A 22839-nucleotide genomic window follows, 5' to 3' on the forward strand; every position below is an offset into this window, starting at 1 on the left:
AGCTCCTCCTGGGGGATCCTGAGACATTCTAAAGCCAGCTGGGAGACACTGTAGCCCCAGACAATTTAGCTGCTAATATCATTGGGACACTCAAAACACCTCCACCACGATAAGGTGACAGCTCATGGAAGGTTTTAACTCAAGTTTACATTTTAAATGCTAACATTTGAAGATACTGTAGTTCAAATAGCCATTATATTATACGCTGAATAGATAAAATACCATGTGCATTATCTTCAAACCGCTAAAACTTTCCATCATCATGAAAAGCTCCCCCGTCCACTCCACTTGTTAAAAAAGTGTTGTTATGAATCCCAGAAGTTCTCGGCATGAGACACTCTGCGGAAATATGATTGGCTGCTGCATCCACGCCCTCCTGCATGAAGGCAGGAGCGACTCTCCCTCGCAGATAAATAACGTGACTCGTCCAAATAGGAATCACATTTTGAGTTATGGAGGATTCGGGTTAGTGTGATTCACGATATCGTCCCTTAAATTTGATACTGCAAACCCGCATGGATGCGGTGTCCTACCTGTGTGGAGCGGCCAATCATATTGCAACGGCCCGTGTCCTGCCCGATTGCAGCCAATCATATCGAATATTGCAGTGACCTGCCTAATTCAAAAATGGAATTCTCAATAATGTGTCAAAAAACGTGCAGATATATCCAAATGTGTGGGCACACCAAATCGCCGTGTTCAAATATCAAAACTAAGAATTCAGGAATTTTTCAAATCAATGGAAATTGAACTTTTGCTCTTGCCTTACAGAGAGAAATTCAGGAATTTTTTTCACAACAAATTCCGCACCTTGTTGGAAAAACATCGTTGGCAAAGAAAAGGAACAAGCATTATCGTGACGTTTTGTTTCCACTCGCATCACGTCCTTTATTCCAGTGTTGTGAAAGTAAATGAACTCAACTGAAGACCGCTCTGACGTCATACTAACAACAAACCTCCACATAGCCCAGTTAACGGTTTTGTGGGAATGAGCTCTGTCGTCAGCAGGCTTGCTGTCATTGACCTCCATGTTATGACGTAATGCATCAAGTGACCTCAAGAAGCCCCATTCACACTCATCGCTGACCTCATGAATATTCATCGTAAGCACATATCCCTCATGAAATCAGCTTGGGATTCAGTTTCTGCTCACGACTGTTTGCATCATGTTTTCTTTTGCTCGTGTGTGGATCAGCTTGACATGTCTGGACATGTCGCCACACTTCCACAGCACACGGTGCTGTGAGGAAACAGAAAAGCCAGAGCCCAGTGATGATACTTGGATTCCATTCATTGTGGACACCGACAACTTTTCAAGGTAACCTGTCGATTTTTAGGCTTGGATTGGCGACTTTGTATCTAATGTATCGAGATACTGTACGTGGATGTTGAATAATGCAGGGCTCTAAGCATTTGGGAGTACTGTCACTTCTTGAAGCAATACCCTGCTTCTTGGAATATGCGCTACTACTCTACTACTGTTATTTTGTCACAATCGCATGACTGTAGTAGCACACTGACAGCATGGAAATGATTACACGCTAACTTTCAGAGAAGTGGTGTAAGTAGGCCATGGAGGTCTCGGTTGTGTTGAAGAAATTTCAGTCTCAAACGCACGCCGTGCAGCACAACTTTATGCATCATGGCATTGTGAATTTCCATTTGAAAGCTTGTTTCGGCTCGCTTGACTGATTCAACAATTTAAGGAGGAAAAAGCTCATCTCTGCGCATGTGTTTTGTTTCTTCCGCTGGTGTGGGTGTAAAGACGAGAGAGAACATGAGAAGAGACGGCGAAGAATATTCAGACATAAAGAAACCATACCTAAGCGAACTCATCTCCAAAGCAAGAAGACTGCAGTGTCGCCATACGCATCCATGAAGAGTCATTTATTGTTAGTAAATTATACGCTTTCATTTTTAAAACTTTGTGACAAATATGAAAACTACAAGTGCAAAAGCACTTTTGTGAACAACAAAAAAAAAGAAACAGAACCAACTCCAACTCCATTTTACATTTTATGAAACTAAATAAAATAGATATTAGATAGAAAGTGTCCTTAGATTTCATCTTTCTCAATTAAAATCATACTTTAGCTTCTGGGTTCCTTTTAAATGGATGGATTTTGGTATTACTGTATGGACTTACTAAATTAGTGGAGAGTTCAAACAACTGTTTGGGATATATAGTGTACTTTACTTTATTCCACAATACTGTGACATTATTTGTAAATCTCGCAATTGCCAAATATTCCATCGAGTAAGACTATTAAGCCACTACTCTACCACACACACAAGGAAATTTGTTCACAATCACAACTTGACAACAAAATGGTATACACTGTATCTTAAACCTTTTGTTCCGGTCCTCCCAAAGAAGGCATTGGAATCCTTCCCATATAACCAAAGGACCTTGCAGCGTATTTATTAGTCCTCTTGTAAGTGCACAATTTAGTTGGATCCTACTCTCCCCCCACAGCGTGCTGTCACTTTTGGAGGGGCCACCCTGCATGTGGCGCCTGCAGAGAAGCAGATAGCAGTCTGTCCTGGCACTAGAGTGTAGCCTGGCTCGCTCCCTGCCCTGTGCCCAGCAGGGGAAAGTGGACCCAAGAGGGCCAAGTGGCTTTTGTGGGTGTTTATTTGTGCAGTTTGCTCCGTGTGTGTGCGTGTGTGTGTGTGTGTGTGTGTGTGTCTGTGTGTGTGTGTGTGTGAATCGAGAGGAAATATCTCACGGGGCAAAGAGTGGGGGAAGACTGTTTGTTGGTTACTCTGAGTCATTTTTCCATCTGAAGAGAAGCTCAATTATTGCAGGGCAGATTAGATGGAGATTTGCCTCAAGAGGGGGAAATGCACATGAAAATGAACAAGGGCAGAGCATTAAAGGGGCTTTGCTCACTCACTCCGCAATTTAATCCTCAATCAGTTTTGTGCTCGTGCATATGTGCCAATGTCTTTGCATGAATATGCCCATGTGAATAGTTCTTTATATTCATGCACACCCATGTCTGTCTATGCAAACCCTCACTGGCTCTCCAAGCTTCCCCCCCCCCGCACCCTCCCCCCTTTCCGTCTGTTTCACAGTGCCACCCTCCCTCCCTCCCTGCGTGAGCGTAGTCTGGGCGCGGAGCCAAGTAGTGTGTTTTTTTTTTGAATGAATACCTGATGGCTGATGGGGCTGGCGGAGGGGGAGGAGCCGTGTCAGTTGGAGTACTGAGGGAGAGAGGCAGGGAGAAAGAGGAGGGAGAGCCACAGTGGGAAAAGGGGAGAGAGAGAGGGAGAGGGAGAGAGGGAGCTGGCGGTCTGGTGGCCTTGCATAACACACGTTGGAGAAGCCTCGCACGCAAGACCTGGCGTGGGCTTTTGCACAGGAAAGGGGGGGCCGGCGGAGGAGGTGGGGGGACCTCCTCTGCCATCAGGCCGATTGCAGGGCCAACGGTGTGGCAACTGCTTCAACAGGGTCCTGACAAGAGCGGCATGAACAGGCTGCTGCACAAAGGAAGCGCGAGTACGCTGCCGAGGAAGTACGTCTCCAGGATCCACTCCGTTGAGGCACGGGAGGAATCGTTGCACATGTTCTGCAAAGCGGCGGCTGTGGAAAGACTGGTGAGCTATTCTTAGCACTCGAACCAGCAGAAGGAGGAGGAGGAGGAGGCTTGTCTCTTTGCGTTTCGATTTGTGGCATCGTAGTATTTTCTGTCCTGCTACTATCACACCGTCGTGCTCAAAACGAAAAACGGGGAGTCAGGTGTTGAGGTGCTTGCTGTGGAAGAAGAGACGACTTGCATGTCATTTTGCCCGAGTGTGTGTTCCGTGTGTGTCCGGCACTGATGCAGAACTCTGGAGTCACTGTGGAGACAAACACTGAGCGCTCAGCCCATCGCCTGTTCTTTGGCTGTAGTCGAGTACACGGCCCGGCCCGCCTCTTAAAGGGACACACACACGTTAATTCTACACAGAGAAAACGGGCGACAGTAAAATGGCTCTTTTGGATAAAAGATCAGACTGTATCGTATTGATCTGACTTGTGTATGGTGCCGGGATTAAAGCGCGGTTCTATTTTTACGCAGAGAATCCCACATGCGTGCCTTTGTCGGTAATTCCCCCTTGCTGTTTCATGCATGCTCAGATTGACAATGATGATGTTTTTGTTTTCTAAATATAGACACTGCTGAACAGGGCTGTGAATCTATGTCTGCTCTATCGGCAGATAATACCTGAATATCAGCAATACTGCCTACACGAATGTCATTCCAGGGTCTTTTTTTTTTTTTTTTGTGGGAGGAATTCTATCTTGGCCGGGACACTCTTGTTACAAAATCACCTTTTAGTGCCTCACTTCCTACTGCAGCGATGTTATTGCCATGAAGCGAAGAATTGCGAGGACAGGTGGAGGTTTGGCGTGGCAGGGTGGGTGGATTTGTACTGCTGCGTAAGAGAGGACATGCGTCTGCCTTTCACCTGGAGACACAATGGCAACACGTACACAACGTGGTACGTGCGGGGTTTTTTTTTCCCAGGGACTATCACTCTATGCCACCATATGAAAATAACTCGTCTGCCCCCTCCGCCCCTTCGTGTCTGATGTCATCCCTTTATCATACTCGTCTTAGCGGAGGGGACAGTCCAGGGCTGGATCCAGAGTGTCCACGCCGTCTTGACTCGCTGTGACATTCGTGTCTTGAAAGCGCGCCTTTGTTCTCCATAACACAGGGGCATGCGGTTGCTAGTGACTGATCTAATAATAGGCTGGAAAATCAAGTGATGATGTTTATGTGTGACCATGTGCACGAGAAGCACCTTCCTCTCGGTCTTATTTGATGTCAAGTTAGGTTGTCTTTAGAATTCTGTTCGCCTTTTCTTGCTTGCGGTGTTGCGTTGGGATGATGATGTCATTCCAGGTGTTGCTGAGGTGGGGTTGTTGCCACAGAGTGATGCTGCACGCCGTCTAGTGTGAGTGAGTGTGGTGACATCGCAAGGCGGGGGGCTGATGCTGCAGGCGCTGCTCAATGTGGGTCAGGAGGAGCTGCGCTGTCTTTCTCACACCATTCTCTCTCCCTCTTCCTTACTCCCAATCTTCTCCCTGCCTTTCTACCATCCACACCACTCTATCTGTCATCCTCCATTGCCGTTCTTCTTCTCCTCCCCCTCACTCTTTCTCTCCAGTCCTCCTTTGTTACATCCGGTGGCTCATAAGGCTTTTTGGATCACGTACATTGCTCAGAGTTGTCTTTTTTTTTTTTTTGATGCTTCCTTGACAAGCTTGTAACCTTGTCTTATCTTGCAATAGGCTCGTCCAAACAGAAACTGACCAAGGTCCATTTCGGAGTACTCTATATATATTTTATGTTGACCACTTGTGGTTGCCGAGAGTGATGAGCCTCCTATGTAGTGTGAAAAAGAGGATGCAGCGCATCAAAATCTAATGTTATGCACCTGTGTGTGTGTGTGTGTGTGTGTGTGTGTGTGTGTGTACCATGCACTCAATCTCTGCGGTGCCTCGAGCTCGTCAGCAATTGAGTTGTGTCTTGTTCACTGACCCACAAATAAGCCTGCATAAAAGATCAGAACATCTAGGAAAGTACAGTGGAACAAGTGGAAAGTCCTCCAATGGGGATTTGATGAAAATCTGCTTCTAAAATTCAAGCTGCCTTCATGCGTGACAGCACGCGAGACCGCAGTGTGCCTCCTGATGCCTTTTCGGTTTTGCATATTCTTTGGCTTTGTCGGTTGTAGTTTTTCAGATAAATGTGGCAACCTCAAATCAGGATGTTGAGAGATGAAGAACATTCACTGGAAGAAAACTGACTTTGACACTTTTTATCAATGTTAAGCTGGCGGGTTTTGTTGTTATTATGTTGTACAGTGGTTAACTTCTTTTTACATGTTAGCGATAAATCTGATGATCCTGTGAGTGTTTGATTTCCATTATTTCCAATGGAAAACAGTTTCAAAGCCCTAACAAATCAGGGGTTGACTATTGTTTCCTGACAGATTGTATTTGACCGTAGCGGTTCCACTGGAGAGGAGCCAATGAAAGGAAAATGTGTGCATGGTGTTGTTTGAGGTTACATAGTAAACAAATGTAACAAGGCCGACCTGTGTGTGTGTGTGTGTGTGTGTGTGTGTGTGTGTGTGTGTGTGTGTGTGTGTGTGTCTGTGCAGAGATCCGCAATATGCAGCTATAGAATATGTTGATTTATCCCTGCAGTCAAATATTGACCATGGGCTTGTTGACACAGATACATAGAGTATATAGTCTGACAAAAGCAGGCAGGTCTCTCAGGGCTGCGATTTTGTAACAAAACTCATCAGTGATAAAATTCTTACAACTTACGTGGTGTCCCTCGCGTAAATGTCATCTTATTTTGTTCTGTCCCTGTAATGCTCCCGCTGACTCAGTCTGGCTGGAGTTAAACATTTGTATTTACAGTTAGTTGCCCTGACTCACTTCAAGGCTGTGGAGAGCTGAAAAAAAGAAATTCCGAGATGCTTACTCATTATTGTTATCCTTTCCCTTAGACCTGCTGTCTTCGAATATACACTAATGCTTTGACACAGACAACAGCTATGAGGCACATAGACTCCACATGAGCAGGGATGTTCACTTGCACACACTGTTGCCCAGGAAACTCCATTCTTCCATTATAAAAGTGACGAAAATAGCATTGTACTGATTTCTCTCATGGAAAATGTTGTTGGATGGGGCAATTTAATAGTCTGGGTCAATTTGTAAATTTGAATGAATGCTTAAAGACGGCTCTCAAAGAAATATCAAAAGAATAACCCCAGAGCAAGAAGAGGCAGAACACCATTACAAACATGAAAGCAGGCACACTACAGAAGTGAATCACGATGAAGTTTGCCTTTTAAGAACTGGCTCTCCACTGTAAGAAACACTTGAGAAACACGCGATTGTAATAACTGTCAAATACATATGTCTTCAAAGGCCTGTTTTCAATAGAAAAACAAAGGAACAAGTGTTGCATAACCAGAATATTTCTATACAATATTGATGGGTGTGAACCCAATAGTAGATTGAGACAGTTGAGCAGTGCAAATACAAAATGCACTGTGGACTTTGGTAATATTTAGTTGCATAACGCTTTGCAGCTTCAAAGGATGCATTACAACCATTCAGAACTGTACACATACTTATAACTAGCATGTTTAGGAAAGATAAGCTGTGTTAACTGAGCTAGCCTTGCACGGCTAGTGTAATTATAGAACACACGCCAAGGCAAATTGATCATCTGTGTAACCACATTGTGTCAGAAGTATCAAATCCAGGTCCAGAAAGTAAAAACCATCCCAGTTTGGCTGAAGCCACGGGCGCTTCTGCTCAACCAGGAGTTGGAGATCATTTACCTGCCGGTTGAATAGAAGCACCTGTGGCTAAAACCAAACTGTGGCACGGTTTTTACTTTCTGGACCTGGATGTAACATCTCTGTACTGTATGTATGTACTACATGTACTTACCCATTCTTTTTGTCTCTCTGTCGTCAGATTCCCGTCAACATTGTGGAAGAAGTGCTTACATTCGAGATGATTCCGCATGAAGTTTGTCGAGCTCATTTTATGAGCTGTAGCGATTCCACCTTGTCTGGATTAAGACCCGGCGCTGTATGCTAGGGACTACTACCAGAGTCTTTGCGCCCTGGCAAAGAGGGCAGACATTAACACTGAGCGCGAGAGAGACTCTGACGCCAATAGAAGTCTGAACACGAGATACTTAAAACCAATCTGGCGCAATGAAATCCAATCAGGAGCGAAGTAATGGATGCCTGCCGCCTAAAAAGCGAGAAATTCTGGCGCTGGAGCAGAGGCCAGTGGCAGTGACAACATCAACTCCTCCAGTGGTCCATCACAATCCTGCTCCCCACACTGAGAACTTAGCATGGCTGGCAAGTGTAGCCAGTGAACGATGCAGATCCAGAGACTCAGAGAGCCCAAGATGTCCCATCCCGTCTACTTCTTCCTCTTCTCCTCCCACGATTCCAACCTCAGCTACGACTCTTTCAGCAGTGCCGCTGGCCTCGCTACCTGCGGTTTATCCCACAGCCATTCCTCAGCCCACAGGAACCATCCAGTTTGCTCAGCTTGGACCGAATGTTCAGTTCATAAGCTCCGGCCCATATGCTGGTTATATCTCCTCTCATGTAGTTCCCGCCAATTCCAGCCCGATAGGACAGCGCCCTCACCTGGATGGTTACACCACTACCTTAATCTCGCCTGGCGCCAAAGGAGAACAGCAGTTCCAAATTGGCCTCTCTCCCGCAGAACTTGCTCCCGTCTCCCTTCCAAGCTCTCCGCAAGTCACCAGCCAGTACATCCAACTTGATAGCAGGACACCTTTAACTGTCAGTGGAGCCGCCGTCTCTACACCAGGAGCTCACCTCCAACTCCACCCACATGCTGCTGTCCTCCCTCAAACGCTTACCCTCGCACCCTCCCAGCTGGTTGTTCAGTATGCGGATGGTTCTGCCGGAAAGAAACCCGAGGTGCACGCGAAGGGTGTGCTGAACGGTGAGCTCGAAGTGGTCAAACAAATGAAAGCTCCCACACAACCAGCCAATCATCAGCAGGTTCAGAGCTATGAGACCCGACACATCCTTGTGCCCGCAGAATATGGCCAGAACCCAGCAGGACTTCAGACTTCCTTAGTACTTGTCGCCCAGCCAAACCATAGCCCGGATCAGGAACATGGTTCGAATAAGATTTCGTTAGTTCAGACTGAGAAGGGGGGCATCTGTTTAGGGAAACCTATATCGAGATCTTCCTCCTTCTCCTCCCTCTCGTCATCCGAGGTGACCAAGTCTGTCACACCCCATACCGTCATTCAGACGACCCTACCCCCTGACGAGCTGCCAGCCAGTCTTTATTCTTCCACGCAAACACCCATCATTGGCTATATTACCAGCGCCAACCAGCATGCCGTCAGCTACCACGCGGCACTGCCACAGCACCTGGTTATTCCAAGTGGTCAGTCCCTACTCATTCCAGTCAGCAATGCCAATAACGGCACAGAAATGGAGACCAGCCGTGCTGTCAGCTCCCTGACTGCGACCACCACGCCCCAAATATCCACGGCCATGCCTCATGCCTATCTTGCCACCGCCCTGTCCAAATGTGAGTCTTTAGGCCCAGATGGAAATCAAGTCTCTCCCGCTCTAGCCCCGGCTCCAGCTCCTCCGGCCTTGCCTTCAAACCCAGTCCCTGTAGTGGTGGCAGCTCCCTCCCCAATCCCAGTCTCAGCCCCAGTCAATCCTCCAGTCCCCGCTTCCATCCAAGCTTCTCCCACCATCTCCTCTCCCTCCTCTCCCGTGGCTCTCCCACCTTTCTTTATGCGAGGCTCCATCATCCAGCTTGCTGATGGCGAGTTGAAGCGTGTGGAGGATCTCAAAACAGAGGACTTCATCCAGAGTGCAGAGATCAGCAGTGAGCTGAAGATTGACTCCAGCACAGTTGAGCGAATCGATAGTGGCCAGAGTCCTAATGCTGTGGTCATACAGTTTTCTGTGGGGGAGCTCAAAGCCCAGGTGAGAGAAATATTTTTCTTGCGTGGTGTATCACTACTATCCATATTGAATGGCACTTTATAGAACATTCATTGGTCCCGGTGGTGCAATAAAAATGGTAGAAAACAAACTCCTTATATATTAATAGGCAGTGAACATCTACAGTATATCGTTTCTAAGAGATAATAACATTCAGGTAATATGCAAGCTTGTTCCCCACTCTTGCAGATCAGCTTCCTGCTGTACAATAATCAGGTTTTCTGTATGTTAGCACTTCTTGCCAGTCAGTTAGTAAAACAGAGGAGGAGAGGTAGAATCGCCAGGTATACACACATTTAAGGTACAACAGCAGAATTGCTACATTTACTTACAAGAGAATAATGTTTCTCAATAATTTTGCAATCGCAAAGTCCGCACTGATCCTTTTGGGCGACTTTTCACAAGTACAGTCAAACCTCGGTTTTTGAACGTCTCGGTTCTCGACCAATTCAGTTTTCGACCAAAAATTTCGAGTTTTTTATGCCTCAGATGACGAACAAATTTCGGTTCTCCAACGAACTGAGCGCACTTGAATGCACCATTTGACTCCTCTCGCCTTCCTTACACGAGGAAGTGACGCTTCCTCTTGTTGCTTTCCATTGTGAGCAGACGTGTTCAGTAAACATTTTTATTTTAAAAAGAGCGTGGTTTCGGTTTTCGAACAATTTCGGTTTTCAAACAGCCTTCTGGAACGGATTATGGACGAAAACCGAGGTTTGACTGTAGTTTGATCTTGCGAAAGTAACCTTTATGTTCTCCAGACCTGAGCAATAAGTCTTTCTGTGGTATACTGTCCCTCGTAGATATGCCCAGCAAAACATTCAGTTTTAGCAGAATGCTTAAGGTTTACATACGTGTGTTTCTGCAGGTGTGTGTGGAGGTGCTGGTCGAATATCCCTTCTTTGTATTTGGCCAAGGCTGGTCCTCATGCTGTCCTGACCGCACCACGCAGCTCTTTGAGCTGTCCTGCGCTAAACTGTGCGTAGGTGATGTTTGCGTGTCGTTGACCCTTCGGGGTCTCAGGAATGGTTCTTTAACAGACAGCCAGTCTTTGGGGGCTAGGCTGAAGACCACAAGAATCTCTGACCCCGGCAACAACACAGATTCTGCCGTGTGCAACAGTCCAAGGCCAAACACTACGGGCACTAACAGCGGTATTCTTACGAAGGCTTCTGGTGTCGAAAGGATAGCCGGATCTGTGTCAGGACGGCAGGTACCAACCGAAATGGAACGAAATCCAGGTTCGCTGGGGGGGATCTGTGGAGGAGAGTCTGTGCTGGCAATGTCTGAGACCACACATAAAAGACAGGGATCAGAGAAACTAGATAAGCCCACCCCTTGCAAAATACAGTCCAGAGATCCAGACAGAACCACTGTTCGCAAGAGACGATGGTCCGCTCCCGAGTGGGACCAGACTGGAAGGGTGGAAGGGGAGCCTCCGTTGACTCTGCTCAAACCCTCCATCATCTCTCAGGAGGTAAAAATCAGCATAGAGGGCCACTCGAGCAGCGGCAGAGAAAAATGCCTGATCAAACTATAGACTATGGAGGCAACTTATAAGAAATGTGTTTGTACTGTGTTCATCTACTCTGTGTTCTCTCTCATCGGACTACAACACTGTAGCAGAGTTTACACAGCATCACCAGTTTTTAGCCACCTTCACCCAAGTACAGCGTGTGGTCGCACACACTGTGCAATCAGTGCAATCAAGCTGTAAGCAAAAATGAGTGGAGTGTGAATGTTGAGCTTGAGTGTTGGTAAGACACCTTGAAGTGTGCCATCCATGATGAGCTGGATCTCTGCTGTCACATCCTTCACAGCCATCGCATCCTGGACTAACACACATAAACAAGCACAGAACAGATGTTTATGTGTAAAAAGGCGAGCCATCAGATTTTGTCTTTGGATGGTGTGACGTTAGGAGTGCGACTACATTTCGGAGTCAAAGATCAACCATTTAAAGATTTCATGGTGATATTGATTTGGCAATAATCACGGCAGAGATCTTTGCCACCTCATTCGTCTGTTCATTTTACAGTTACCCTTATTCGGTCTGAACACCACGGCGAGTATGGGCTGCCGCGGATAGTGCGTATGTGACTGTGTGTTTGTCAACAGGAAGGCACAGGAAGTGCGCAGGGGTCAGGTATGAATGTAAACCACTGCTTTTTGTCCTCAATACTGACTTATGAAGTCAGGGATGTGTTGTTTGCTGCACCTTCAATGACTACAATGCTCGACAATTTGACACTGATGCGTCTGCAATATGGCTGCGACAGGAGTCACCCAATCACACCTTCCCGTAGTAGTTCAAGTCTAAAGAAAGCAGGCAGCCTCGAGATAGGTGTTTTCAGGCCTAGCTACATGCAGCGTTTCTATGAAAACAATCAAAATACTACCAATCTGAATATCTCCATAGCAACAATGTACTCTCTGAAAAAGTATATCGTTGTATCTTTCGGGGTACTATTACTACAGTTTGTAACTTTACCTTGGAGTCCATTAGCCCTATTGGGTAAAGTAGGTTAGATTGTTCCTTGAGTGGCATTATTGGACTCTCACTGCATCCCTATTTCTGAAACTGTATCGATCTAAAATGCAATATGAACGGAAGCTGGCAAACCAACAGCAAACAATTGCCTTATTACGCATCCAGCAGACAAGAAGAAACCTCAACCTCCATTTGGAGTCTCGCAGAAGCCTGATTAAATTCGCTCTCCCTTTTAGCTCCGTTTCGGTTTCCTGAGGGAAATACAGTATGTGGCTCCACACCGAGTAAGTGATCCTCTCGTTCGCCATCAGCTTCCAGGTCCCTTTGCAGGCTCACTACCCCGCAGCATCCGATGCCGCAGTTCCACTGCATAGTATGTTGCTCAACTCAGCTGTACTCTTCGCAGGTGAGGTTGGTTGGTTTTTCCACTTCCAAAGAGTACCTGGAAACTGGGATGGGGAAACCTCTTTGAACACATCAATCTGAAGTAAACTGAACAACAATGGAGAAAAACGTGGCTCTTAGGAGGGAAGACGTGGACAACATCGAGATGGCCACATTGACTGCAGAGGTATCCGGAAGAATTCCGACATGAGGGCATGAAGGCATTGCAAAGATGGCTGAGGAAGTATGCCACCAGGGGGCGTTCCTTCTAAGAAGAAACTACTTTGTAGTTTCGGTTTTGAAAAATATCCTGCGTGACAACAGTTCTGGAACTTTTCTGACATTACTCAGATAACACTTAAGTGTCGAGGGCGAAGCTAAACTAACTTTCACGTCCACGTGTGTGTTCTAGCTATGCGTCCTTATAAGCTATGATCCAACAATGATGAATCCACTCAACCGATAAGTGACCAGCAGTGGTTTATGTCCCATTAGCGTATCGCGTCATAAGCCAACTAAGTACTGTGCAGTGGAAAAAAAGGCATGTTGTGGGTCCTGCACAGTGGAGGGTGTACAACTCCTGATTTGTTCAAATTACTTCCAAAAAGAAATCGTATTTTTTGAAATTCTGGGCCAAAATGTGAGTTGTTCTACCAACAAACTGTTTGAGGTCTGATGGTCAACAGTTTCTGTCTATGAAAACAGCTGCCAGAGTAATAAGTGTGGTAAAGGCTAAAGCACAATATCCTCTGTTAAAGTAGTTAGTTGAAATCTCGAGAGTGCTCAGTCGAGCTGAGGGAGATTGATGAGTCAGGTGAGCATATTGTTAGAGACATAACCTGATCAGGTAGGCCTGATTGAAAAAACAGGCTGGGGTGGTTGTAAAAAAAAAAAAAAAAAACTTTTCCTCAATGAAGTTCTTGTCTTCAAGTACATACCTGCTACATCAGCGCCTCGGTGGCGCCTGTCTTTTTGCTATTTCATTTCCTTTTAAGAATAGAGCCAAAATTTTACAGTTCATACTCAGGAAGGGTGTGTGTGTGTGTGTCTGTATGCATGTATGTGTGTCCGAGACGATAAATGGATGCGGATGATCACTTGTGTTTGTGTATGTTATGAGCAGCAGCACTTTGATGAAGCATCGGGTGGGTTTCGGGTGTTGGCAAAGGCAACGGCAGTCCCCAAACACCTGGTGAGGATAATCAACTGACTGTTTATCATCATGTCCGACTTGTATAATGATGGAATAGTGAGGCAGGGAATGTAAACACCCATTGGACAAACTATCTCACCTTTATTTTTTGATGACGGATAGAGCTACTATTTAGAGAAAAGTTACTGAAAGCCAGCTGGTGTTGATTTGTACAGCGAATTGTATCTTACAATGTGTACAGTGTGTGTATAGATATTCTAACCCTTATGTAGCCTCTGTACTGTATGTGCCACGGCGTCCTTTCTTCAATCATTCCATTGATTCAGCCATCAAAGTGGTCCTGTTATTGCTTCAATTCATGAATGTGACACCATCTTCTTTGAATTTGGCCTCCTGCTCCAAAGAGTTGACTTGACCTTGCACAGTGTAAAATTCAATACGCGATCATCCCCTTCACCGTGAACGCCATTGTCCTTTTCTAACTCCTGTAGGTGTTTACCTGTAATCCTCGAGAGAAAAAAAGAAAGAAAGAAAAAAAAAATTCTGACTGTTCTGTTTGTGTTCCGCTCAGGCTAAACACTGCCTACCGACTGTTGTCCATTCAAAATCTCACGTTGCTCACTTCAGTGTATAACGCAACTATTCAAAATTTGTCAGCAAAGTACGGGTTTCATTTCTTTTCGTTTTCCATTCTAATAGAAATATGGTTGGTGGCTAAGCTTACCAATATCGTATACGTATACTGTATTTATGTTGTGTATTGTATGACCCCCCCCCCCCACTACCTTGCGGTCTGTTTTACTAAAAAAAATGCTCTTAAAACCGCACGAAATCCAAAACGATGTCATGTTTGATAAACCACACCTTGTAGTTGAAAGCAGTCTGTGTGTTTGGACAATGTCGGGAATTTTCCAACTGAATTTGTTTCTTCAGACAATAATCTAAAATGGCATCGCAGCACGGATAAATCAATATGATGCGGTGTTGACACCAGAACAAATATTGTGGAAAAAAGTTAAGATGCTGCACACGCAATGGCAAATGCAAAGCCATACAATCTCAGAAAAAAAAGGTCCACATCGTATCTTCAGGGCTACATTAGCTTGTCAGAAATGAAATGTAGTTTCTGCAGGTACTGCTTTTGTACCATTGACCCTTACATTGTATAACTTGGAAATATGCCTGTACCTTTTAGGTCATGGCAAAGGTACAACAGTTAGCTAGCTGTCCCGTAATTAGCCAGCTGACTGCTACTTGACCTCTGTTTCTGACAGTGTAGCAAGCAGCGGATTAGCTTCGCATAAACAAGTGAAACCACCTCAAACTCCTCAGAGGCATCTCTCAAATGAAAATGAAGGATACATGCGAACGGATTTAGTCTTAACAAGCATGATGATTGCAGTCACAGTATTTTTATCTGGGAATTTAGGCCTTGCTGTTGTCAGGAAAATTCTCCAGCAAATAGACCTGGCCCAATTCTCTTAAACCACATGCTATTTCGCACAGGTAGTGATTTTTGTCAAACATTTCCTTGCCTGTTACTGCACCGTCAGATTTACACTTAATGGCGAATGTAAACTCCATTAGTTCTTTGAAATAAAAAGACCCAAGAGTAAGAGCCAATTTAACGGCAGATTTCAATAATAATTGTTGACTATAGTGGAGTACCGAATTGCACTTTGACATATGGGGCCAACTTTTGAATTGTAAATAGTCAAGAAAGTCTTCCAAAACTTTTTTGGAGAGGAGAATAAAATGTTCAATATCCAATCTACACGTCACTTATTTAACAGAAAATGAAGGCATTTTGCTTCTATTTGCACCAGATCAACACACCCAGTACGTGCACTTTCTTTCCAAAACATCTGTAGGCTGACTTTGTAAAACAATTTTGTAACAGAGGTCTGTTTGGCTAATTCTCAGCCTTGATACCCGATGTCCTATGCTTTATTATGTATCAATAATGTTCCCCTGTTTTGATGGTGTTGAGGTTTGCTAGTCAGAAACTGTTACATCTTTACTTACAATGTTTGATTTCAAATTTGATCAAATATATTCAAAGAAATAAAGACTAATGTAATTCAGAGGGACTTCTTTTTAAATCCAGCTTTCTCCCCTTGTCTGTCCTTGAGGCTATTACAGTATTTCATATTACATTCGCAAATCATTTACTTTCTAAGTTGACTTTTTTCTCTACACACCCACCCATACACGCACACACACACAAAAAGTTAGTTTTTTTTTTCTGAGAAGATATGTACCTAACATTTGGTGATTCATAGAGCACTGGCTCATTTAAATAAAAAAAAAAGCCTGATTGATGCTTTCATGTGCTCGGGCTCTACCAAGTTCCTCAAGGTTAAATAAGGCAAGTTTTATTATTTTCAAAAGGTATCTTATCGAGCGTCAAACACCACCGTGTTGCCGTTAGAGGGCACTGTTCATCCTCACAATTCTTCTTCATACTGATTTGCTCGTCAATTATTTTTCTTACCATCAGGGGGGGCCAGAGTTCTTCCTCTGAAGTGTACTTGTGGTCGTGAAACACCCTGTTTGACAGGCAAAACCAATAAAGTAATGAATAGAGAGAATAACATTCTAAAATTTTTTGACATCATATTTATTCTCTGTCGTCTGTTTTTCCCATTTATAAACCAACTAAACATGATAACTGGAACTTAGATGAATCTCAAAATTCAATGGTAACATTTGAAATATCACCACGTACTTTAATCGCATGCGAGGAAATAACCATACGATGTATGCTGTTTTGAATTAACTGCACATTATGGTCTAGCTCAATAAATGACTCAAACATGAAAGAAGATTCATTTTGAAATGTTGGGTGCAGCTGCAGAATGTGACAATTCCCTTCGCGTGTGTTCGACATACAACGCTATACAACTATTACGCACAGAATTCACACACAACAGTCAACAGACTCAGTTTACCATGTTGAATGTTGTATTATTTCACTACAGGCGTTAGGGTTGGTGAGGTCCAAAATGAGAAAGCAAAAACTTGAGTTAATAAGGCAGTATGCGATCTGAAAACGTTCTTTTTCTAACTTATTTTACACCTCACATTATTTGGTGCGGCACAACCCAGTCAAGACAAATGCTTTTGTTGTGTTGAAAAACTAAGATCTATTATACCCACGACTCACTTCAGTATATACATATACACTATTAAGCTCTGATAAAATAATGCCAGTGTAAACAAGCTTCAGTATCACGCAATCTCCAAATATTGCACGTACATTCATAAATACACACGTTTGCTTTGTGCCTCCACGTTAACGCATCTGCATGTGTGTGACACATGTGACGCAGAACAAAACATTGGATAAAGAGAAGCCCCGACGTAACACACATACACACGCGCACACGATGCTTGCTTGCACACATGTCGGTAAACGTCCACACAAACGAGCAGCGGTCGCAAAATTAGGCACAGCTGCACAATCAAATGCCATCTACAACCAGTTCCGACACCAGTTACCTGTCAATACATTGATCCAAATTTTAAAAATAAGATTTTACATGTTTTTGTTCTTTGTCTATCTGGCTAACAAAAAAAAGTACTAATTGGTTTCAAGGAAGTATGTCGAAGTGATACGTCTTGACTGAGAGAATAACATCTTTGTATGTTGGGGCGGGGCTAAATTTAGTCAGCGTTGATCGTGGAAGTTACGTGCTCACTTCCGGTGTATTTTTTTTTTCTTTTCAAAATGCCATTTATTTTAAAGGGTAATGTAGGATGACTGAAATGATATGAAAGTGTTTTGGATCATCATTTTTGGTACATTTAGAGGTTAAATAAATAATATAAGCAATTATTTAGTGGCGTTTTATTGTGCAGTTGTACCTAATGTGGCAAGCGAGTGTATAAACTCATATTCACACAGATTAAGTCCCTCTGTGCCCCATCCCATCCCTCTGCCCCATTCAACCTAAGTGTGTATATGGCGGGAATGTGAAGAACTTTCTTCACACTGTTGTCTTGTGGTCCGTCGTCACGGCTGACAAACAATCCCCAAAAAAATGTCTTCCACTGAAGTGTGCTTTGGTTTCGTGCTGTCAAAGCTGAGCGTCTTTGGTCCTCGCCTGATGCAGACTGAAGCAAGACACCCCTCCCAGGCCCATTCGTTGACAAAAGATGCGGAAGACCCGCGGCCGAGAAATGCCAGGTCCAACAACTCCAGATCTCAGTTTGAATACAATTCAGTCAGAAGGTGCACGTCCCCCTTATGAGGATCTCGTCCATGTGTCTTTTAGGCATCCCCAGTTTGATCTGACGTCAGCTGCTCTTGGTCGGAGATGTTGTCCCCGGCTGGCGGCCTCGCCCGGTCGAAGAAACCACACTGAGAGGGAAAACAGCAAGGCTTTAGCGTCGTAAAAGGTCAAGAGATGACCATGTTGGGAAAACAGTTGATTACGGACGCACCTTCCACATTGCGAGCGTTAGCACGGCGAGCACGAGCAACCCAAGCAGTATGGCCAGTATGATGACCCAGAGTGGAACAGCAAAGGACACATCTGGTGTCCCCCATAACACAGGTGTCCCCATCTACATGGCGCACATTCAACACAATATTCATTCATCATCATTTCCTATAGTGATTATCCTTTGCCTTCTCAGCTGACCAAGTGTACCTTCACAGCAAGGGAGGGGTAAAATATTGATATTGTGATGTATACACAGTACAGTATCGACACGCCAACATCAGATATCAATATTGTTGGTGTCAGACATCCACTTATTTGCAGTTGCGCATCATTTTTTTATTGTGCGTGTCATCATTAACCCTTTCAGGGACAGCGGTTACTACAGTGGACAGCTTGCCATGTGATCAGGTTACAGGGTGCATGAAAAGGTTAAGGCCATGGGTATGCTGGGGCATATCCCAGCTGATTTTAGATGAGAGGCAGGGTACACCCTGGATTGGTCACCAGAAAATCAGAGGGCAAATATTGGAAATGACTATTCACCCAAAAAAATAATAATCCCAATTATTTTGATTGATATCGACATCACGATGACGAAAAATGATTATTCATTGAATTAAAAAATGTGTATTTATTCAACTACTGAACCTTACTACTCAAAGCTACCATCAACCCTCCAAAGAAGTGATCCTCGACAGATTCCCAACCAGATTCGAGCTCAATCAAAACCTCCCATGATCTTACCGATATGGTGCGTTGAGGCAGGATGGGGGGCTGGGCCCGATAAGGCATGGACAGGACCGTGAAGGTTACAGTAGAGTTGAGAACGTAGGGGTCATTACGCCGCTACAGGACAAACGTGCAAGTTGTTTGAGTAACAATCATAATGAAGCGTGCCGAAGAAAATTGGCTGAACTGACACAACCGTTTGTAGTCCAAAAGTCAGGGATGTGACTTCAAGCTTTTTAATTGAGTTCCAAGGCAAACCTCGCTGGACCCAATAAACAAAAGGTGAATGAAGCAAAAATGTGGAACCAGACACTGACCTGCAAGAACGTATGAGCCCACAGTCTTGAGCGGACTTTAACGACTGCGCTCTGGCCGCGATTCAAGCGGCCCACGACGCACGTGATTCTCAGGCAGGAGATGTTAGTGCAGTTCTGCAGAAGAGACACCTGTCAACATTTTGATTCACGTTCTGGAGAGGTTGCGCGATGATATCGCGTTTCTCACCAGGATTTTACCGCCGTGACTTTGGGCGGTGCTGGCGGCTCGCTTGTGGCGGCGAAGAGGTGCGCTGGTGTTCCTCAAGAAGCCAAGAAGTTCAGGAGTATCTTGAAGGGATGATATCTAGAAAAAAAACCATAAATGGGTTGCTCTCAGGAAACGTGGACCAGGAGTGTGACATGTAAGGCCAAAACTGAACTAGTGCAAAACCAGTTCAAAAAGATATATGCTTTAAGGCGAAAACTCCCCCCAGTGTGCTGTAAATAAATAAAGATGGTCCACTCAGCCCTTTGCTCGCAGGAGATTGTTGAGTGTCGTGGTGTACTCGGTGGTTACGTGTGTGTCCGTACGGTTGTTACGTAGACACGGAACACGAAGCACTCAAGTACCAAATTATTTTTTCAATCACACGTTACAAACATGTTGTTCTTCTGGGGGGGAGGCTGGAATGGATCGATTGCATTTCAATTCATTTTCATGGGAAAAAATGATATGAGATACTAATGTTGGCATAGTAGCGGAACAAATTACATTTGTACCTTAAGGCACCGCCGCCGTGTGTGTGTTTTTAAACCCAATATATTACACACAATCCTGTGATTTGTTTTGATATGTACGGTATGCGTTTCTATCCAAAACAACCGCCTTATGTGGATACTTTAGTCTTACCTGCAGTCCAAGCGGATTGAGGCTGCTATTCGTCCGACAGCTTATTGGTCCATCGGTTCTAATCTCCATCGCATACAGCAGGTTCTCGTCACGGAAGCGGGAAGGCCAGCCAACCTCAACCTCGGCCTCCCGAATACTACTGGGACCCGAGTTATGGAGCTGGAAACGTTAGAAGTGGTCGACAAGTTAGTCGTTTTATTGCTGTGGGCCTCAAGTGACTATACGCTATAATTGGGTTATCATAACTGTGGCGTGATGACACGGGCCACCTGGGTTCTTGGCTGCACGCTGCAACGCTAATAGGCCTTCACTCAGGGAGGATTGAAGACAGAGACAAGACAAATCTACAGCTTCGGCCCTTGTTTGGCATCAGGACGAGGGTGAATGAATTGGGAGCTTAAATGAACCATCAATTCGACAAAGCCACCTTTACACTCACTCACACATTCTCGCATAGACACACGCGTTCATTAACAGTGAGGTAAGTCATCCAAACAGGACATGATCCCGGTGCTGCGGGGCAGGAATTCTGACTGAAGGAGCAAAAAGGAAAAAAAAAAAAAAAACTGTCCTCTTTAAGTAGAAGCAGCTGCCAAGTGGGAAAAGAACCGCCAATGAAAATCATTATCAGCTGCAGGAAAGTCCAGACGCTGCAGCGCTCTAGTTCAATGAAGCCGTGGCCCCTTTAAAATCCAGATACATCACATGTACAGCACATGGACGCGCACACACACACACACACACACACACACACACACACACACACACACACACACACACACACACACACTCATTGTAAACTGTCGCCAGTGTGTCTGCCATTTACCCTCTTTCTATCTGTACCTTATTTTGGACCCAAATTTTCCTTCTCCAAAATTATCCCGCGTTGAAAAATCATGTTCGGCCCCCTTGCACCATACCTGCCTTTGCGGCACCTCAGATAATGTTTACATTGTGTTTATTTGCATTCATTGGATTACTTTTTGACAAATTCCACCGTTGCAGCCAAAGTTGCTGCAGGTGTTTACCTCATAGATGTGCGTCACCTGTGGGCCCACATCATCTTCCTTGACAGGCTTCTCTTTGGGCTCCCAGCGTGGAAATGGCAACACCACCTGAGAGGGATGAGACACTCTGTGGAAATGAGGACACGCACATGACTCAGTGAAGGAGAAAGAGTTCATTCAGAAAGCACAATTCCACTGCATTAGGTTTGTCCTTTGGAGCATAATATTGCTTTCAGGTTATTTCTGAAACTCTCAAGTGAGGTTCTTAAAAGATTTTCTGGGCACAATCGTCTTTGTCTTTCTGTTGTATGGCTTATTTTATTTTTTAACCCTTTCATGCATCCTGTAACCTGATAACATGATAAGCTGTCCATGTAGTCATGTAATTGCTGTGCACTGGAGCCAGAGATGAGTCACACTGTCACATGTCGCATACAGTGAACACATAGTCAGAGCAGGTAACACATTTAAAGATCATTCATGGAGGGAGAAAACAAGAACAGTTGGAAAGTGCAGAACTTTGCCAGGACTTCACCATTTGTCACCTACAAAGTCAAACCAGCATCTGGAACGTTTACATTTGGCTCATTTGGAATCAGAATTAATTCTGGATCCCCATGAAACATTTTCCCTTCTTTTTAAATATTCAAATCTCACGTAAACGCAACAAATTACGAGCGAACTGAACAATCTTTGACAGAGATATAAACAGCTGAGCACATGCCCAGCCGGACATCCCGAGTTGCATTTAAAATGCTGCCAAAATGCTCAATGTGGATCGGATAACGATCCTTTAACTCTGTGTGGAAGTACACATCGAAAACACACACACACACACACACACACACACACACACTATATAATAGCAAATTTCTTTTTTTAAAACAAAAAGAGCGATAACCAGTCGTGACAATGCGCTGTGCACTCCCAAACTTGAAACGGGGACATGATGGCGGCTTACGACATTTATTATCATTTTGCTTTTCTGTTTCAACTGATGAGGGCAAAAAAAAAAAAAAAGGCACGAGTTTTCAGAGTTTGCATGATTGTCGATGTATCAGTGCACATGCCGAGGGCTCAGAAGGAAACCATGTGCACATGATTACAGCAGATGTATTTCTTCATATTTTTTAATTTAATCATGCACGTTACACTGTAGCAAAGGGGGAGAAAAAAAGAAAAAAAAGAAAAGCCCCAAGCACCAAAAGCACAAAAGCAGATCGTTTTTACGTCACAGATGAAGAACATGCAAGGACTCACCCTCGTAAATCAATCTGGGATTTGGCGACGATGGCCAGATTCAGGCTGACTGGATTGCTATCAGGGCTGTCTTTGTTGGAGCTGCAGGGGGGCGGGGGTGGGGGGATGATATTCACGTTGGTTGTTAAAGAAATAAAACACATACACTCCATCCTGTAAAACTGTGACCTAATATAAGTGACAGGAATGTCTCAGATGATCATTTTATTTTGTTGTGTTTAACTAATGTGAAATGGTATCGCATGGGACCTGTCCCATCGTAAGTGTGATAAATGATGACATTTGTCACAACAAAAGCCACCCGCATTGATTGCGTGATCAGATTTTCTTCACCCACAATCTCCGACAAGCGTCTCTTTGTTCAGTCGTGTATGTGCGTCGTGTGCATTGTGACGGCGGCATGTACGTCACTCATGGTGGGCCTGTCACCTGTGGATCTGTAGCTCAAAGCTAATTTTTGGTCCAGCGTCTTCGAGCCTTTGGACTGCAAACCGCAAACCAACAGACAGCTGTGGAGAGTACATGAAAAAAATCAATAAATCAGCCTCACAGAGTTAAAAAGAAAGAAGTGCGGTGTGCTTTATTGAGACAGGAAAGGCCTAATTAACTAGGTCATTCTTCCGTTATTATGCGCGAAGAAGATCCAGT

General features: G+C 44.5%; 2 protein-coding genes across 5 annotated transcripts in view; one reads left to right on the top strand and one right to left on the bottom strand.

Moving 5' to 3' along the window:
- Positions 1 to 1135: 1135 nt before the first annotated feature.
- On the top strand, positions 1136 to 15664 carry LOC109518016 (ataxin-1-like). 4 transcript variants are annotated; one of them, XM_019873606.1, is made up of 3 exons: positions 1136 to 1318; positions 7502 to 9534; positions 10421 to 15664. In XM_019873606.1, exons 2-3 carry the CDS (start codon positions 7747 to 7749, stop codon positions 11090 to 11092), a joined length of 2460 nt encoding a protein of 819 aa, XP_019729165.1. In that variant the 5' UTR covers positions 1136 to 1318; positions 7502 to 7746; the 3' UTR covers positions 11093 to 15664. The 4 variants fall into 4 exon arrangements, with proteins under 4 accessions (XP_019729165.1, XP_019729164.1, XP_019729166.1 ...); XM_019873605.1 differs by lacking the exon at positions 1136 to 1318 and adding an exon at positions 3237 to 3600; XM_019873607.1 differs by lacking the exon at positions 1136 to 1318 and adding an exon at positions 4424 to 4488.
- A 531-nt stretch (positions 15665 to 16195) lies between these two features.
- Positions 16196 to 22839, bottom strand: part of itga8 (integrin, alpha 8) — a 46805-nt gene continuing 40161 nt past the window's right edge. Inside the window, exons 22-30 of the mRNA XM_019873603.1 lie at positions 22621 to 22700; positions 22192 to 22272; positions 20953 to 21058; positions 19925 to 20083; positions 19262 to 19378; positions 19075 to 19188; positions 18773 to 18874; positions 18027 to 18149; positions 16196 to 17943 (exon numbers count right to left, since the gene is read on the bottom strand). Coding sequence (XP_019729162.1) covers positions 17854 to 17943; positions 18027 to 18149; positions 18773 to 18874; positions 19075 to 19188; positions 19262 to 19378; positions 19925 to 20083; positions 20953 to 21058; positions 22192 to 22272; positions 22621 to 22700 — 972 coding nt within the window. The 3' untranslated portion in view covers positions 16196 to 17853. The remainder of the gene's footprint in view (positions 17944 to 18026; positions 18150 to 18772; positions 18875 to 19074; positions 19189 to 19261; positions 19379 to 19924; positions 20084 to 20952; positions 21059 to 22191; positions 22273 to 22620; positions 22701 to 22839) is intronic.

The sequence above is a fragment of the Hippocampus comes genome, unplaced genomic scaffold (assembly GCF_001891065.2).
Source record: "Hippocampus comes isolate QL1 unplaced genomic scaffold, H_comes_QL1_v1.1 scaffold383, whole genome shotgun sequence".
In the NCBI taxonomy this organism is placed as follows: Eukaryota; Metazoa; Chordata; class Actinopteri; order Syngnathiformes; family Syngnathidae; genus Hippocampus; species Hippocampus comes.